The 14,808-nt window shown below is 34.5% G+C and overlaps 1 protein-coding gene across 6 annotated transcripts in view; it reads right to left on the minus strand.

The window, feature by feature from the left end:
* The window catches only part of PTBP3 (polypyrimidine tract binding protein 3), a 140,428-nt gene that overhangs the window by 39,438 nt on the left and 86,182 nt on the right, over nt 1-14,808 (minus strand). For all 6 annotated transcript variants that reach the window (XM_077142077.1, XM_077142057.1, XM_077142048.1 and 3 more), the window contains 2 exons: nt 14,011-14,180; nt 7,810-7,956 (listed from right to left, as the gene is read on the minus strand). In XM_077142077.1, coding sequence (XP_076998192.1) covers nt 7,810-7,956; nt 14,011-14,180 — 317 coding nt within the window. The remainder of the gene's footprint in view (nt 1-7,809; nt 7,957-14,010; nt 14,181-14,808) is intronic.

The raw sequence follows: 14,808 nt of genomic DNA on the forward strand, positions 1-14,808 counted from the left end.
GTAGGGTGGAGTGGGGATTTGGATATGATTTTGCGAAAAAGGGGGGACTATTTCCTAATTTTTAAGACAACCTAAAAAAATAATAATTTAAAGATGCCTTGAAAGCAACCTTAAAGACCATTTAAGAACCACTCAAGTTCCCCTTTCCTCCTCTTCCCTTCCTGAACAACTCAGTTCTAAAGCCTCTGGGTGGCATTGAGGGAGATGTAAATACAGGGGAAGGAGAGTAGAGGTGGTACTTTAGAGAGGGGTAAGGAGGAATCAGCACAGAAAGGCATCCTGGCAGAAGAGAGCCTGGGAGGCTGGGAAGAGTGAGGGGAACAATCATGGGGGAAGACTATCTGGCAAAGGCAATCTGAGCCCAAATGAGGTAAGGAAGGGGGAGGGGGGGTGGCCCAGTGCTGGATATCAGAGCCTGAGAAAGGTAAGAAGGGCATCGGGAAGAAGTAGATACCTGCCCAGGAGTGTAAGAGCCCAAGGAGAGTCAAGAGAGTGTCAACACATTACAGGTGACCTGTTGTGGGGAAGACAGCCTTCCTAGGTAAGGGGTTGACCCGTGGGGTGGGGGTTAGAGCTGATATGTGATGTCAGAGCCTAAAAGGGCAAAGGAAGTTATTTAAAGGAGAGGCAGCCTGGCATTGGATAGTTAAAGTTCAAGCAGGGATGAAAGGATAAGCTTCTATCTATCATTTTCCACTAGAAGTAACCAGAATGCTTTGGAAAAATGCCTGGCTCCAGAGAAGGAATGGAAGGGGAAAACAGCAAGAGAAATATAAGACAAGTGTGGGACTTTATACAAGGAAGTTTCACAGAATAATGGAGAAATGTCAAAAAGACATAGAAGCCTGTGTGAAAGGGCTCCTACTGGACAATCTGAGACTCAAAATAAATAGTAATTGTAACCAATAATAAAATAAAAATAGGAACTGTTAAGATCATACTAATAAAGACTGAAAGTTGAAAACAGCGTATTTACGTTGTCTCAAAGGATCTTTCCACAAAATACTATTCCTTCCCCTTTATAATTAATAATTGTATAGGGGGAAAAAACTGGCAAACACCACCTTAATCAGGTAATCAAAGCACACATCATCAGTGATGCAACAAATTGAAATTATGTGCCATGTGACAGGGTGCAAAATGAGAAGAACACAGAAGCATGACTTCTGTGATGTTCCTGAATCTGATGACAAGGAAATACAACACAAACCCAAATCGGGGGCACCTGAGAAAATAAGCTGTCTACAATTTCCAAAGTGTCAGGTTCAAGAAAGCAAAGGAAAATATTAGGAACTGCTCCAGACTAAAGGAAACCAAAAAAAACCGACAACAAAATGGCATGTGATATTGAACTGGAGCCTTTTATAATAACAAACATACCGGGACAACTGCAAAACCTGAGTGAGGTCTGAGAATTGAGGGAAGTAACGTACCAATGCTAACTTCCAGACTTTTTAAAAAATATATTTTTATTGAGAAATCTTCACACACATACAGTCCATCCAAAGTATAAATCAACAGCTCACAATATCATTACATAGTTGTGTACTGATCCCCAAGATCATCTTGGGGATGAACATCTGCATCTCTCCAAAAAAAGTAGAAAGAAAAAACCCATAACCCTTGTCCCTTCCTCTCATTGACCACTAGTATTTCAATCTACCCAGTTTTTTATCCTTTATCACCCCTTATTATTTATTTATTTTTTGTCCTTAATTTTTTACTCATCTGTCCATACCCTGGATAAAAAGAACATCAGACACAAGGTTTTCACAATCACAGTCACACTGTAAAAGCTATAAGTTAAACTGTCTTCAAGAATCACGGCAACTGGAGCACAGTTCAACAGCTTCTAGCCACTCCAATAGGCAATAAACTAAAAAGTGATGTCTACATAAAGCATAAGAATAACCTCCAGGATAACTTCCGACTGTGAAATCTCTTAACCACTAAAACTGTCTCATTTCTCTCTTTCCGCTTTTGGCCAAGAAGACATTCTCAATCCCATGATCCCATGAGTCTTGTTCCATGCTGCCAGGGAGATTAACAGCCCTGGGAGTCATGCTTCATGCAGGGTGGAGCAGTGTGTTGACCTGCTGAGTTGGCTTGGAGAGAGGCCACATGTGGGCAAGGGAAGAGGTTTTCTGGGAGGTGAGTCTTAGACATAATTATAATTAAGCTTAGCTTCTCCTTTGCAGGAATAAGTTTTTTTTTATTTTTTTTTTTTATTTTTTTTTTAAGAGAGAGGGAGGAAGGGAAGGAAAGACAGAGAAGGAAGGAAGGATGGAAGGAAGGAAGGGAGGAAGAAAGGGAAACATTTTTAAACATTTTCTTGTTTTATTATATTTTGTTTGTTTGTTTGTTTTTTTTACATGGGCTGGGGCCGGGAATCGAACCGGGGTCCTCCGGCACGGCAGGCAAGCACTCTTGCCCGCTGAGCCACCGCGGCCCGCCCTGCAGGAATAAGTTTCACAGGAGTGAACCCCAAGATCGAGGGCTTAGTCTACTGAACTGGTTGTCCCCACTGCTTGGGAGAATATCAGGAATTCCCCAGATGGGGAAGTTTTAATTTTCTCCTTTCTCTCCAGCCCCCCAAAGGGATTTTGCAAATACTTTTTTTATTCTCTGCCCAATTTACTCTGGGATATATCAGGGCATCACACTAACTTGTACAAACCAATAAAATCTCATACTCTATTCAAGATTCCATGTAACTGTGGTGTTCAAATAAACTGACCAAATATAACTGCCTCATTTTGACCACTGTGTTCTGGCTGTGTAAGAGACTATCCTTGTTTGGAAGAAATGCACACTAAAAGTAGTCAAGGGACTACTTTTGGGACACCAGGTTGGTGACTTATTCCCTAACAGTTCTAGAAATCAAAAGTTCTGTTTACCTAAAACTCTCCTATGAATCTGCAACTGTCTCAAAAATTTTTAAGTTATTTAAAAATGAAAGTGGTGAAAGAAGGAAAAATTGAAGAGATAAAAGCATGGCTAATCCAACACAACAAGCAAACTCAACACCCTCCCCCTGACTACGTGGGACCTGACTCCCAGGTGTATGGACCTTCCTGGCAACATGGGACAGAAATCCTGGAATGAGCTGAGACTCAGTGTCAAGGAATTGAGAAAAACCCTAGAATGAGCTGAGACTCAGCATCAAAGGACTGAGAAAACCTTCTCGACCAAAGGGGGAAGAATGAAATGAGACAAAGTGTCAATGGCTTACAGACTCCAAACAGAGTCGAGAGGTTATCCTGGAGGTTATTCTTATGCATTAAGTAGATATCACCTTGTTATTCAAGACATAATGGAGAGGCTGGAGGGAACTGCCTGAAAATGTAGAGCTGTATTCCAGTAGCCATGTTTCTTGATGACTGAATAATGATATAGCTTTCACAATGTGACTGTGTGATTGTGAAAAACCTTGTATCTGATGCTCCTTTTATCTACCTTGTCAACAGACGAGTAGAACATATGGAATAAAAATAAATAATAGGGGGAACAAATGTTAAAATAAACTTAGTTTGAAATGCTAGTGATCAATGAAAGGGAGGGGTAAGGGGTATGGTATGTATGAATTCTATTTCTTATTTCTTTTTCTGAATTGATGCAAATGTTCTAAGAAATGATCGTGATGATGAATATACAACTATGTGATAACATTTGAATTACTGATTATATATGTAGAATGGAGTGATCATACAGTAAGACTGTTTGTGTTTGTATGTTGGTATGTTTAATAAATAAAATAAAGTAAAAAGATGATAGCCATGAGCCACATACTGCTGCTGAAATGTGGATAGCAAGGAATTAAATTTTTATTTATTTTAATTATTTAAATTTAATAGCTAGTGACTATTATATTAGACACCCAGCTCTAGAATGTCTAGGAAAAGACACCATCATAGAAGATTCTAAGCGTAATAACTGTTCCTTTATAATTATAAAGATTATAATGATTGTCTTATCAAAACTGAGCCTGCACAATAAGTAAATTTAACCACACCAACTGCTTTATTTCATATCCTCTGTCCATCATTATATCAACCCTCCTTGTCAAACAATTCTATTTAAGTGTTAGCTGCAGCTAGTTTGTTATTCCTGCAATTATTTTTTATATTATCCTTCCTCCCTACCTCTTCTTTTTGGCACAAGGGGTATCACAGTACAGAAATGAGGGAAGCCATTGTACATATTATCCTAATCACATACTCTGTATTGGTACTTCACAGAACATTGAGTACAAAGCTCTCTGTGTAGCAGGCAATCAAGAAAGGCTTAGAAGTTAATAAAAATCTGAGAAAATAACACCTGAAAAGTAGATTTATTTTATAACCCTATGGTTCCAATTTTTTAAATACGCAAAAACATTTAGGTAAAAAGAAAAAAGAAATATGTTCATGATTTGAGCGTGTATCTGAAGTTTAAAATTGTGAGGCAGCAGACTTTCTATTACAGAAGATCATTTTGGAATGTTTGGGCAACATTAACGATTAATAAAAGAAATAACAGCATGGGTTGGATTTTATTAGGGTGGGAAGGGAGGTATATTTCATATAAAATTAAAATATGTGTAGATAATATGAAGAAGGCATTTCTATATCTAAAATGGAAATTAACATACAATAAAATACACAGATCTTAAGTGTTCAGTGTAATGAGGTTTTATGGAAAAATTTTTAGAAAAAGTTCTTCCATGGTCATTTCCTTGCAGATTTATTAACTTCCACCCACAAGATCAAGGGAAACTTTCTATACAATAATGACTGCTATTAACACAACAATTTCACAAATATTGTCGGAGTATGATCTAAATTTCATAGCTATAATTTTAATTTAAATCAAGCAGATAAAAATACTGGATATTCACCTTGCCCTTTGGTAAGTATTTCCATAAACCTGGAAAAGTGATATACATGTTTTGAGATATTTTACTGTTCAGAGAACAAAAAAGAGTAAAACATAAATTTATCAGCTCTCTAAGACTATCATAGTAAAAAACATGCTGACCTTTGATATATGCAATAGGTACTTTCAGTTCGGATTTCAGTTTGGTGTGTGAGTGACTTCAAATTAAAAAAAATTATTTTATTAAATATCAACACATAAAAACTACCCTAAAGTAACAAAATGGAAAGGAAGCAAATCAAGGCTTCCTAAGAATAAAACAGGTCATTTGGGCTGGCTTTGGCTGCTAAGTACCTGAGATTTCTCACTGTTTCCTTTTGGAATAATCCAATCTTTAAGAATTTTATTGTTTTTTCTCCTTCTCCAAGACTTATATACTAACATATTTAGGAACCATACTAATTAGCAAATTGTAGGACTTATATGAAGGAAAACTTAAAACTCTACTCAAAGGCATAAAGGAAAATAAATTGTAACTTTTTCCTAAAAGATTAGAGAGCAAATCTCTGTAAATACATTATCCCTAAATTAATCTATAAAATAGACCAATCCCACTTGTGTTTTTTATGGAACAGAAGTTGTCAAAATAATTCTAAAAAGTTTATCTGGAAAAATATACAAGAAAAACTAACCAATAAGCTTCTGGAGAGAATAGTTAGTAGGATTTTTCCCTACTATATAGTTAGCTATAAGGTATACTGAAACAGCAACAGAACAGAATGAAATCCAGATTACAAAAGATGCATAAGCAGCACACATGAGGGCAGATCATAGGACATGCAAGCAAAAGATGTAAGTAGGCACAGCATGTGTATGGAAAATTAGAACATCATAAAGGAGTAGTTTCATATCAGTGGATAAAAAGTGGGTCATTTAATAAGTAGTACTGGGGGAAATAAAGATCAAAGCCCTATCCTCAATATCTACATACCCCAAATTCTTGATAGAACAAAGATTAAGCATCAAAATAAAAACAATCAAAAGATAAAACTGTGAGAAGAAAGCACAGAGATTTTTTTTTCCTTAACCTTGGAGTACCAGGCCTTTCTAAGAATGTTACAAAAGACAGGAACCATAATACAATTTTAACAGATTGACAATATGTATAAAAATGCTTTTTAAAAACTCTAACAGCAGAAATCATCAGAATCAAGTTTAAAAGACAAGAAACAGGAAGAAATACCTAAAACAGGTAATAGGCAAAAGATAGTTACTAGGGCGGGCCACGGTGGCTCAGCAGGCAAGAATGCTTGCCTGCCATGCCAGAGGACCTGGGTTCAATCCCCAGGGCCTACCCATGTAAAAAAAAAAAAAGATAGTTACTAGATAATAAAGAAATACAGTCAAACATATGTCAGAGGATGTTCAACTTTACAAATTATCAAATAAAAGTAAGTAAACAATTAGAGCTCTCATGTATCATATTAACAAAGATAGGATAACTGCTTGCTTACACTTTATCAGTGGCAGCCTAAATCAACACATAATGTATCCAGAAAGCAATTGTGCAATATATATCAAAATATAAAATACGCATATGCTTTGTCCAATTTCACTGGCAGAAATGCAACCTACTAAGTGTGCTATGATATATATTACAAAGATATTACCGCAGTACTATTTATAAAAGCATAAAATCAGAAACATCCTCAATGTCTATCAACAGGAAACTGGATAAATCATGTGTCTCTCTTATACAATACAATCATTAAAAAATGATGAAGTAACTTATTTGTGATCATGAAACAACCCATGGCATGCCACAGAGAAAAAAACAAATGGTTTCAAAATATCAGTATTCCATTTGTGTAATAGTGTAGACTTGTATACAGGCATAATAACATACATGAGCAGAGAAGGGATACACACAAAACCATTAGCATTAGTTGTTAGTTATTTCTGGGTAACTGGACTTGTTTTTGTGGATTTCGTTTACTTTTCTGGATTGTTTGAATGTTTTACCCTGAGCATGTATCCTATTTATCATTCATAAGGCATTTTTCATTTTAAAAACTCTATATTTAAAATATTAATACTTCATTTACCTAAGTTTATGTAGCCGATTATATATCTTTAATATCTCTTTGAACAAGTTAAGGGTTATGTGCAGGAAATATCGCTGTTTTAACAATGTGGAAAATTGTAATTTAAACTCAGCAGCTTGCATTATAATGCCTTTCAACACAGTATTAAGGAGTTGGAGGAGTTCTCTGTCTAGAGCAATAGTACAGGGGCCAAACATGCTGTTAACATAATAGAAAGCTCTTTCTTAAGATGTATTTTGTAGATAAAATTTTTCTATCCTTAAGTAACTTCAAATTACTATTTAAACTATTTAAAAATGAACCTCCAGAGATACAAAAGACTCAACCAGAAAATGAAGTAGGAAATGTTACTTCATGGAATATTTTATATTCCATATACATTTTGAAGAGTCAAAAAATCATTTAATGAATAAGTCTATGCAAGTTCTTATTAACAACTTAGATTCAGTTACTTAATATCACAATATAAGTATGTGACTCAACTTCTCAATGTCTTTGCTATACCTTCTGTAAAAAGAACTGAAATACACGACTTCTAAAACTCTATTTAGAACTGAGATTTGATAAAGGGGTAACATCATATAATTTTTTTTTAATTTTGAAAACAAACATTCAAAGGAAAAAATAAGTATCAGCCATTTCCAGCATCCCATTTCAAATGTTTCTAAATGGCACTGTTTTCTTATTCTTAAGTTTTGGAGAAAGAATTTTCATACACAATCCTTACTAATAAAGTATCCTCAGACGAGAAAACAAACAGGACTTCCTCCTATGAAAAGTACACAAAATTAATTTTAACTTACTATACCATATATTCTTTAACCATTCTAAAAATGCCTTTAATACTTACAGCTTGATTAGGCAGATTGTCAGTCTTGAGTTCTCTATGATTGGAATACTGGATATAAACAGGCTGGCTTCGTAGGTGAGGAGTAACAGGAGTGTAATAATTCACCATAGTAACAGCAGCTTCCTCAGAAGCCATTTCTAAGAAAGCCTGCAATAAGCACAAGAAGATAAAGTGAACCTTATTTTTTGATAGTTAAGAACTATTTTGCTATTCTATTTTGCATTCTCGACAGAAAAGACAGAGTCCCCAAGGAGGTGAAACATTTTTTGCTTCATAGAATGGATGTTAAATAGAAACATATCTGAAAAGTTGGGTACAATAAAAGATGTGGGATTGAGATTGCCAGGTGATTACATGATTCTATGTGGCTCTTGGTTTTCCTCTTATTTCTGTTTCTTCTAAACTCTGGAAAAATTTAAAAGGCAAAAATAAATATAAATCACCATATTATATCAAAGCTTTCAGAGACTGGATTTAATACTCTTTTCTGACAATTCTTTTTTTGAGGAGGTGATTCTTAGCAATTACAATGGTATATGGCCCTGGGGGGGGGGGGGGTGAGGATAATTAGGAGAAAAGCATAAAAAAGGATTTTCAGGGAGCCAAAAAAGAAATAAAAGGTGGGAAAATCTGCTCTTACTACCCAAATTCTGAACCAGAGGTGTGTATAACAATTTGCTGCCCTTTATCTTTAAAAAAACAAAACAAAACAGTAATTTTCGTGTACAATAGGGTATTCACATTTTTTCTCATTAGAAGTTTTATTATTCCATACTTTGACAGCTAGAAACCAACATATCTGAAAACAAGGAAGGATAAATCATCAAGATAAGGTGAAAAGAGTAGTAGTCTAATATCCAGGAACCTGATTAAGACCCAGACCAAGCTATGAAACTGGTCATTAATACCTCTGAGTCTTAGGTTCCACACCTAAGAAAATGAAGGGCTGACTAATATGATCTTTAACATTCCTTCCAGATCTAACAAGAAATGTTTTTTGATAAGGTAGAATGTCCATTAGGTGGTCTGGGGATTTTCAGGAGAGAACTATTAAATCCCAGTCTCTGGAAGTATATATTTAAATTGTTTATGCATGCATTTAGTCTTGCTTTTTAAATTACTTTTCGATTCTAGATGAAATGGAAATGAGAAGAAAACCAAGAACCACATAAAATCAGTTAATCAACTGGCAAATTCCCAATTCCAAATCCTTTATTGTACTCAACTTTTTCAAATACACCATCAATTATAATCCATGACATACTCTGAAGTAAAAATTACATAAAAATATGGAGTATATTCCCCTATTTTATATATTTATACTTACATATATATACACATACATAAACACTACATCATGTACATTTGTGTGTGCAGCATCTCAACAAACTATATCACAGAGAGAGATCTGGGGAATATTACTTTTTGCTTTAAATGATTCTATACTTTTGAATTTTTTTCAATAACCAAAATATTTATAACTTAAAAAGGCTGCCCAACATAAGAATTAAGTTTATGAACAGTCCTCAAAGAGACACTTGGATTTCTAATTTAAAATGCTGGATTTTCAAGTGTACAACACTGACAGGGAGCATTAGCTTAAGCTATCAATAGTTCTCCCCAACCCATACCCTCTCTATCCTTCCTCCCCCAAAAACTACTGTGAAGAAAATTTTTCTGTCAACACCTCTCACACCAAATCTTTCCAATGCTCCCCTCCTCCAGTTATGGCTTTGGGCAGTATTCCTAGAGTTTAGATTCTTTTTCAAATTTTATACAGGTGTTGAGGCTCTTAAAAAAATTCAGATGTGCAGATGTGTATCACACTTCACATAAAATTTGGCGGTATTAGCAAAATAATAACTTCTCATCTTCTAAAGGGAAATGAGAGAACTTCCTACTTTAAGTCAATATTGTTTTGCATCATTTAGGTGATTTATTTTTGGATATCTGTGTTCATCGTACTAATAATTTTACCCAAAGAGTAACAGGAAGATGTTAGTGGTTGGTTAGACAAATAAAACAGATATACTTACTAACTATTCTGAGCCCTCAGAACTACTGCAAGAACATCTCAATTTTAAAAATTAAGGAATTTAACAATAAAAAAAACAACCCCACCCAAATCAGCACTAGTTCTTTAGCTAATCCAATTATTTTTATTATAGATAATAGAGTATTTAATTAGCAAACAGCAACCATTTCAAATTATGTATATATAAATATTTACTATTTATGGAATATGCATTTATTAACAAAGTTTATTTAACACAGAAAATGACAAGTATCTATAAATCAAATTATTCCTTTGTTTATATTTACCTTATTTGCCAAATGTTTCCACAATATACATTCTATAACTGTTTCCACAGTAAAGGAATATTAACTTGCCAAATGTTAAATATGATGCTTAAATGATGCAATCAAATGTCACAACTGAACAAATTAAACACTGTAACTGAACTAACAATATTTTATGAAGTAACATTAGCCATTCAACAATAGATTAAGTATTACCAACCAGTCAACCAACAAATAACTTCATCCATCCATAATAAAACAAACAGAATCCCACAAATAAGTAAACAGAGTTCAATGATCTCAAAGGGAAAAAATAGACTTAGAGTCATTTATACCATCTGAAAATTATAAATGTGCCCATATGACTCAGTCCAACCCACCATCCAACTGCAGCAGTAAAAAACTTTTTCTAATTTTCTAAGATGAGAGGATAAAAACAATCAAGGTCATCCAGAAGGGTCGCTGGACCAGATAAGTCCTGAAACCCAGGAGGCCCAGCCTCTCAAGACCATCATATAGTTCTATCTCCATTCGCTCTATTAGTGACAGACCCCTCCAATATGAAAACATTAGAATGGCCATAGCCCAAACACCCCTAAAGACAGGGATAGAAAGATCAAAGGTGATGGTGGAGTTACACAGAGAAGATAGGTTTTAACAAATAAGTATGAAAGCTGAATCATTAAATTGATATCTCTTTCAGCCTCCAGTATCTTATAGCAGCTAGAAGTAAAAACCTAAAATTGTAGAATTTGTAACCCATGCCAAACTCTGAAATATGCTCTACAACTAATTGTGGTCCTGTGCTTTGAAATTTATTGCTTTTTTGTTTATATGTTATTTTTCACAAAAAAAAAAAAAAAAAAAAGGAAAAAGTTGACTGTGAGGATAAAAAAAAAATATTTAAGCCTTCTAGCCACTTATTTTCTGGAGCAGCTATAAGGAAAAATCTGAGAGGATCGTATGGTAGCCCATGACAAACTCTGGGTTCTGTACTTTGGTTCTATAACTGCTTGTTGAAGAGTGCTTTGAAAACTATCGCTTTTTTATTTCTTTGCTTTGTATATATGTTTTACTATACAATAAAAAAGTTTTTAAAAAATGATCAAAGTTAAATAAAAAAGCTATGGCAATATTTTCTAATATCTGGTTTCTAAAAATACTGTATTGAAAAGTTAAACATTACTGCAATATTCACTATATGGGGAAAGAGCATCTTTCTGCTAACTCCTTGCTAAATGTTGTTAACTGACTCAATTTCTAACAAGTCACACAAAGGAAAAGTTCAACAATGTCTTTGGCATACATGATTGTGTTGTCTATATAAAACCTAGTTCATATGTCAAAAGAAAATTTTTTCACATGAAGTCCAGTAAAGGAATTATATTTTTCCAAAATGCTGAGTAAGTGCTGAGAATGAAGCACCACTGACTGAGGCTTCTTCCAGCTTTTCCAGTCAAAGGGTTCAATTTTCATAACGTGGAAATTATGAAAAAGACAAGCAGAAGTTACTATTCATATGAAATAACCCCCACTCTGCCTCCAACACTCCACTTCCAAGTGCTATGGGGAAAGCTAACAAATGCCTACAAATGTTTTCAGTCAAGCCTTGTAGTTTCTTCACATCAGAATCTCTTGCTGAAGGACGTTAGTAAGAGGTGTTTTTCTAAACAGGATTTATGATGAAAAGACAAGCAATACTGAGGGACTAGAGAAAAACTGCAAGTATTAAGACTTTCCCACCTGGGAAATCCTTGATTTCTCTCAAACACTAGGGACTTCTAAGTTAATAAGCCACACCCTTGATTTTAAAAGCCTTGCTTTTATGAAACTTATCCCTATAATGGAGAAGCTAAGCCTACCAATAATAATGCATAAGAGTTACTTCCTGAGAATCTCTTTTGTTACTCAGATGTGGTCTCTCTCTCTCTCTCTCTAAGTCCAACTCTCCAAGTAAAATCATTACTCTACCCCCTATGTGGGAAATACTGTCTAGGGATGTGAGTCTCCCTGACAACATGGGATATGACTCCCAGGGATGAGCCTGGCCCTGGCACTGTGGGACTGACAATGCCTACCTGTCCAAAAGAGGGAAAAGAAAGGTAAAAAAAAATAAATAAATAAGGTTCCAGTGTCTAAGAGATTTCAAACAGAGTCAAGAGGCTATTCTGGAAGTCACTCTTATGCAAACTTCAGCTTGATTTTGCTAATTGCATGGTATGGCAAGCCCCAATAAAAAGCATTCTTGGAAACCTAAATACCCAGGGCTCTATCTGAGACTCTATAAAAGTTTCACTCACTAAGTTTTATTTTTCAGAAATCTATAACCTTCAGATGGTTCCTAGGCCAGATAAGCCCTGAAACCCAGAGTTACCAGCTCTCCAAGAGCGTCGATCAGTTGCATACCCCTACCCCTAATGTCAACATCCCTTTTCAACATGAAGTCAGAATGGTCACTGCCCAAATATCCCTAAAGAGTGGGAAAAGGATCACAGAAGAAAGAAGATTTGTATGAGAAAAGATAGGATTTAACAAACGAGTATGACTACTGAATCTTTTTAGTCTCCAATATCTTAGAGCTGCCATAAGGAAACTGTAATGGTGGAACTTTGAAATTTGTTCTAAAACTATTTGTTAAGATGTACTTTTTTTGTACATAAATTTCACAATAAAAAATGTTAAAAAAAAACAAGCAATAAACCTAACAGTTACACTTAGCATTTACAGGTAAATATAAACCTAAAACAATAGTAAGAACAGACAGAGGAAACAGTGACATTGCCTCCTGCCTCACTGGTAACTGGCCATTAGACACGGCCATCCATGTGTGCTCTTTCAAGTCATGCGAACCACACCATTCTCAATCGTAGCAACCATGTTAGCATAAAGGACTAAGTGGCAGGCATGCAACAGATGTAAGAAAATGTGTAAACACAGAAGGGACCAATATTCAGATATGTTATTAACTTCTTCGGGTTTCAGTAACCTCATCTGAATTAAATGGGATAATAATTACATAGCTTACTGAAGACAAAAGAAACTGAATCAGATATCATTCAATCTCTTTCACGCCCAATATTCATCAATCAATAAAAAAATCTTAAAACTTATTATTTAAATAGAAGAACCACAGTGATATATTACAATGTGTACAAATAATTTAGGGGCAAGATATATTACCCTCAGTTTAAAAAATTTTCAGGAAAGCCAAAAGTTAAGAAACAAACAAAGAATTCATCCCAGCAGGGTATGAGGTGCCACAAGATTGCAAGCGAGTATTCAACAGCAACTTGACAAGAATTATATTTTGTCATGGTCACCAAAGAAGCAAGAAAGTTTCTTATTCCATTCATCTTAAGAAAACCCATTAACTCATAAAAACCCAACTTCAGCCTCTTTCGAATTATTAATAAAGCTACGTGTATTAATTCTACAACAAAAAATGTACTGTACATTTACATCAATTTTAGAAAATGTAATTGCTTTTTAAATTATCAAATGAGGTATAATTTACCTCCTTTCTCTTTCTCTAGCAAGGTATAATCATCAAACCATTTTCATAAACCATCCTATAATTAGGACTATAAATTATACTTATTGTTAGGAAGTAGAAAAAACTGAGTCAATATGATTAGGAAGATAATCCTATTTCTTGTTGCCAATCATAACAACAAAAACAAAAAAAAACAAACAACCCTACTTTAAAACCTAATTTTTGATTGTACACATGAAAGTGGTTTAAATGGAGAAACTTATTGTAACATAAGTTAATGTAATAAAAAATTTTAAAAAACTAATTTGTCTTCATAGAATGAATCTGGAAAATTCAAAGAAGTTCAAGAAAATAAAAATCATCTATAATATTAACACCTGTCAATAATTATTTTAAATATTACATACCTGGCTTTTTCCTTTCAACATCAAAAGATTAGTTACTTTGCCGAATGGTAGACCTAATGATATGACTTCTGCTTCAGTGACATCACTTGGAATTTGGCGAAGATGGAGAACACGGGAAGGCGAACAGGGAGGTCTATCTCCTTTAAATTTCTTGTTGTCATTCCCATTAGCTAGAAAACATATTTTTTTAAAGTTACTGAAACTAATTTTTAACATACCACATTCGCCATACTGTCACAATTGATCCTCAAAAACAGTTTAAGGTTTTGAAATTCAGGAATTATGGGGCTGAGAAGGTTGAGGGAAGAGAGAGAATGGAAAAAAAAGTTAACCTTTCAATGAATAGTTTTTTGCTTTTTCATTGAAGACATTAAATTCTTTAAAAGCTCAAATTTGATTTTTAACTTCAAGGAAAACTACTGGAGTAAATGAATTACATTATTTATTTATTTAGTTTTTATACATGGGCAGGCACCAGAAATCGAACCCGGGTCCTCTGGCATTCCAGGCAAGCGTTCTTGCCTGCTGAGCCACCATGGCCCGCCTGAATAACATTATTTTAATGCCTGTAAATACTCAACTTTTAGTTGTGAAGAGAGAGCGACAATTATAATGTCTTTAATGTATTTCTGAGGACATTTTTCTAATTTACTTTTTAAAAATAAATAAATAAATGCATATAATCAGAACGACAGATTTTGAGAAAGAGTATGACAGACATTTTATATTTGACAAATCCCAAGGGATTTGTATTTGAATGTTTATGAAAATGAACTTTATTTCCTAGGAGTTATACAA

Source organism: Tamandua tetradactyla, chromosome 2 (genome assembly GCF_023851605.1).
Source record: "Tamandua tetradactyla isolate mTamTet1 chromosome 2, mTamTet1.pri, whole genome shotgun sequence".
NCBI lineage: Eukaryota > Metazoa > Chordata > Mammalia > Pilosa > Myrmecophagidae > Tamandua > Tamandua tetradactyla.